The following is a 4,324-nucleotide window of genomic DNA, read 5'->3' as shown; positions in this document are numbered from 1 at the left end:
GTGATCCTTACCCGTCTCTGGCCACACGTCCAGCATAAACAGCCGCCATCCGAGGAAGGCAGGGAGGGAGGAGATCAGCTGGGGACCCCATGCGCCCGACGTTGTCGGAAGGTGGGCCTTTCTTAAGAAACTTGTTAGCCATCCAAGTCCAGGCTGCACAGCCAGCCCTGACTCTGGCAGCCCATGAGGTAAAAGATTGTGATTAAATGACCCCCAAGCCCACTGCGGCAGGCAGAGCTCCTGAGAGATGTGAACCTGGATCCATGCGGTCCAGAAGTATCAGAAAACTCAGCAGGTGATTTAGGCAGAAGGAAAAGTAACCAGAAGCCACAAAGTTGGCAGATGGCAGTGGTCTGTGGACAAGAGTCCCAGCCAAAGAAGACTCAGTGCCCCCCTGCACAGGCCTGTGTGCATCCTTCCAGAAAAGAAAGAGGCGGGTGGGGACACTGAGGAGGGACGCCTGAGAGATGCAGAGGGGAGACGTGGATGGAAAATAGGACACGCTTAAATGTCTGGATCCTGGGCCACTGCCAGTATCTCTCCCCATCAGGATTCTCTCTGGAAAGGGAGCAACCCCTCTCTGCTGCATGGAAGCGCCAGACAGGGGGGGCCCCAGAACTTGAGAACTCCGGATCCTGGAATTTTGCTGAATGCCCCGTTCTTTAACAGACGTGGCAGCGGCACCCTAAGGGGCTAACCCTGTGGCTTCTGGACATTTGCCCCTGGCCTGCTACTTGCTGACTTTTCATGAAGTTTGGCTTTATTTTGTATATCAGGGAGGGGTTGGATATAAATGTGTTGAGCCTGTTTCAGGTAGAGAAACTGAGTCCCACTTAGTAAGATGAGCTTTTTGCCACATTTGAGATCACATCCCTTACCAGACGAGAACCCCCCAGGAGCCAGGAGAGGTAGAGTCCCCACTGTGTTGCCAGTATTACCTAGTCCAAGGTGGGCAAATGGGCAACCTCAAGAAATTGTTGATGTAGGAATGAGTGGGCCTCAGTTGGACAGGCGTTTTATTGACAAAGCCCTCACTGTGCTTTGGGACCTGTCTATAACACAGATGAACTAGAACCCGCTCCCCTCTCCCCCCATACACACATGCCCTCAGGTTGCCCACAGTGGAGTGAAGATAGGCTACCTGGATTCAAATCTCAACTTTGCCACGTAACTAGGTGTGTCACCTTCAGCATGCATCTTGACCTTTGTGTACCTCAGTTTCCTCATCTATGAAATGGGGAGAATGGTAGTCACTGAGAATGATCTGGAAAGCACATAAACGCTTTAGAATGGTGCCTGGTGTACACCAAGCCCTCAGTACTGCCCGTGGTGGTGGTGGCAGGTGTGAGGAAGTAGAACCACAAGGCACCAAACCACAGGATAGATGATTAGAAGGTGCTCACCGTAGCCTCAGGAAAGCCCTGAGAGAGGTGTCTTGTAGAGGCCTTGGCCATGGGGCAGCCAGGAGGCTGAGAACAGGCCCAGGCTTTCCAAAGGGACTTGTGGGAGGGCGGGGTGGGACGGAGGAGAGGCCATCCTCTGCATCTCCCTAGCTCTGCTGCCTACACTCGGACATGCTGGGCACCCTGGGCCCCAAGGAAGCCAAGAAGGCCTTCCTCGACTTCTACCACAGCTTCCTGGAAAAGACAGCGGTGAGACACCGTCACCCCCGTGCAGTCCCTGCCCACCCCTTGGCCCTCGAGAGCCTCTACACGGTTCCCAACCCCACCCAGTGGAGGACAGCCTGAAGGACCTGTCTTTCCCCAGCACCTTGTGGCCACACAGTCACCCCTCACCCCCCACACCCCCAGTACCTCTGGTCAATGCCAGGCCATCCTCACTGCATTCTCTCTCCTGAGCAGGTTCTGAGGGTTCCAGTGCCTCCCAGTGTCGCCTTTGAACTTGGTAAGGAGGGGAGGGGTGGGCGAGAGGTTCCTAGCAGGGAGGCCCCCAAGGAGGATACCACCACTCCCGTGATCCCACTCAGCTATAGAGATTCACTCAGTCCTTGGTAGGCACAGCCTCAGAACCCCAGAGCAGTAGGAACTGTGGACCTGACCCGAAGCCCCTGTGTCCTTACAGACCGTACGCGGCCTGACCTCATCTCCGAGGATCTCCAGCGGCGGTTTGTGCAGGAGGTGGTGCACAGCCAACAGATGGCCGTCACCCGGCAGCTGGAGGACTTCCGTTCCAAGCGGCTCATGGGCATGACTCCCTGGGAGCAGGAGCTGGCCCAGTTGGAGGCCTGGGTGGGGCGGGACCGCAACACCTATGAGGCCCGGGAACGGCACGTGGCGGAGCGGCTGCTGTCCCACCTCGAGGAGATGCAGTGAGTAGGACAGGACCTGACACAGAACATCACCCCTTCCCCAGCCTTGGGGCAGCCCCAGAGTGTCCCATTCCCCCAATTCCCTTTCAGCGCCCCATTCTCTGCCCCAGGCACCTCTTCAACTTCAGGGTTCCCTTTTGAGTGCTTGGGGCTCCTCATCTGCCTGTTAGATTCCCAGTATTCCTAATAAATGCATTTACATTTATCCTGGTTTTAAGGCATCTTCCTCCACGTTGTGGTTTCCCTCTTAGTGTCCCACCAGGTACTTGGGTCCTAACCTTGTAACTCCCGTCCCTGTGGGATTTGAGCACCTCCTGACTGCTCTTCCTAGTTGTGGCTGGAGTTTCCCCCTGCCTGTCATCCTCTTCTTGTCCTAGGTCCTTTTATAGTCCTGTCTCTCATCTTTTAGGGCACAGCAGCATGGACACTGGTGGTGGGTGGGCTGGGACCCCAGATGTACCAATTGCATCACAAACATGTCTCTTCTCCCTACAGACCTACGATCTCTACCGATGAAGAAAAGAGGTGACGGAAGCACAGGGGGTGGTGGGGAGTGGCATTTAAGTTTGGGGTCTGGAGTCTGGGACTCTAGGGGTCTTGAGCCCTCTCCTCTTCCAGCAGATAGTGGGAGAGGGTTATGGGGTTGGGATGGGAAATGAACTGAGATGGTAAGGCCACAGGCTCTGCCTCTAGGGGGCAGTAGTGTATGCGTGTCTGTGTGAATGCTTGAGTTTGAATGTGTATCTCTGTGTCCATGGGTGTCTTCTCACAGTGCTGCTGTGGTCAGCGCTATCAGCCTGTACATGCGCCACCTGGGGGTGCGGACCAAGAGCGGGGACAAGAAATCCGGGAGAAACTTCTTCAGGATAAAGGTGCAACCCTGAGCCCCCAAACCAGGATTCTGCGGGAGCCCTGGCAGCTTGGATACCTAGGGTCCAATTTGGTTTTGTGGTAGTCTCATAAATACCTCCCTTCCTACAACAGGTGATGGGGAACCGTCGGTCAGATGAGCCTCCCAAGACCAAGAAAGGGCTGAGCAGCATCCTGGATCCTGCCCGCTGGAACCGGGGAGATTCCCAGGGTGAGGAGCCCTGGCCCTACCTGTCCACCCAGGCACCCCATGCCACTCAGCCTCACCTCACCACTCTACCTTCTCTTGTTTCAGTACCAGATTTCCGACACCCTAAAGTTGAGGTTGAAGGTAATTATGGGATTAGAGAGAGAAGGGGGCTGGGGCCTGGATTCCTGGGTCTGGGGGAGGTGGGGGGTAAGAGACTGCTGGACCCGGGAGAGGGGAAGGAAAGTGCCGCAGTACAGTAACTTGGAGCTCAGTGTCCCAGGACTCTCATTATACCCCCTCCCTTGCTCCTCAGCTGAGAAACCAAGCTCCATAGACCGGAAGGGAGGCCTGGTGGGGCCTTCCCGGGACCGGAATGTCGGGTCCTCCACTGGACAAGAACAGACCGGGCTCTCTGTGAACTCTATGACTGGAGACGGCCCAGACCGAGAACCAGGTCAGAATTGGCCCCCTGATGCCGTTGGTCATGTTCTCAGAGTCTTTCCACCCACCTGTCCCTTCCTCGAAGCAGGGAGTGTCCACTGGTGTCTGTCTGCTTTAGCTCTTTCTTACCCTGCGGAGGAAACCCAGGCCCTAAGAGTGGTCTCTGGCTATAGGACCCTGCCAGCCAGCCTTGCTCTTCCTCTCGGCCCCTATAGGTGCTGACCCTCCATTGGAGCTGGGGGACCCACCTCCACAGGGCCCGACCAGCCTGGAACCCCTGGCGCCCCCAGAGAGTACTGAGGAGGCTGTTGACACAGAGAGGTGCCCGGGGCTGGGTGTGGGGGGGATGCAGGATGAGGGAATGTATGTGTGAGGTTGTGGGGTGCTGCTGCCACTTGCACCTGCCTCCCCCATCTCTACTCTGCCTTCTCCTTCCTTCTCTTTCTGTGGGAGCCTGGCCCCTCTCTCTCCCTGGAGCCTGGCCCCTTACTCTC

The 4,324-nt window shown here is 56.5% G+C and overlaps 1 protein-coding gene across 1 annotated transcript in view; it reads left to right on the top strand.

The window, feature by feature from the left end:
• ARHGEF1 (Rho guanine nucleotide exchange factor (GEF) 1) overlaps positions 1–4,324 on the top strand; it is a 15,688-nt gene that overhangs the window by 1,795 nt on the left and 9,569 nt on the right. The window contains 9 exon segments of the mRNA XM_006871513.1: positions 1,554–1,652; positions 1,863–1,905; positions 2,083–2,329; positions 2,825–2,854; positions 3,102–3,201; positions 3,314–3,410; positions 3,495–3,530; positions 3,703–3,843; positions 4,046–4,151. Coding sequence (XP_006871575.1) covers positions 1,554–1,652; positions 1,863–1,905; positions 2,083–2,329; positions 2,825–2,854; positions 3,102–3,201; positions 3,314–3,410; positions 3,495–3,530; positions 3,703–3,843; positions 4,046–4,151 — 899 coding nt within the window.

Source organism: Chrysochloris asiatica, unplaced genomic scaffold (genome assembly GCF_000296735.1).
Source record: "Chrysochloris asiatica unplaced genomic scaffold, ChrAsi1.0 scaffold00168, whole genome shotgun sequence".
Taxonomy (NCBI): domain Eukaryota; kingdom Metazoa; phylum Chordata; class Mammalia; order Afrosoricida; family Chrysochloridae; genus Chrysochloris; species Chrysochloris asiatica.
Note: the sequence above shows the minus strand (reverse complement) of the source record. Positions and strands in the feature narration are given on the sequence as shown.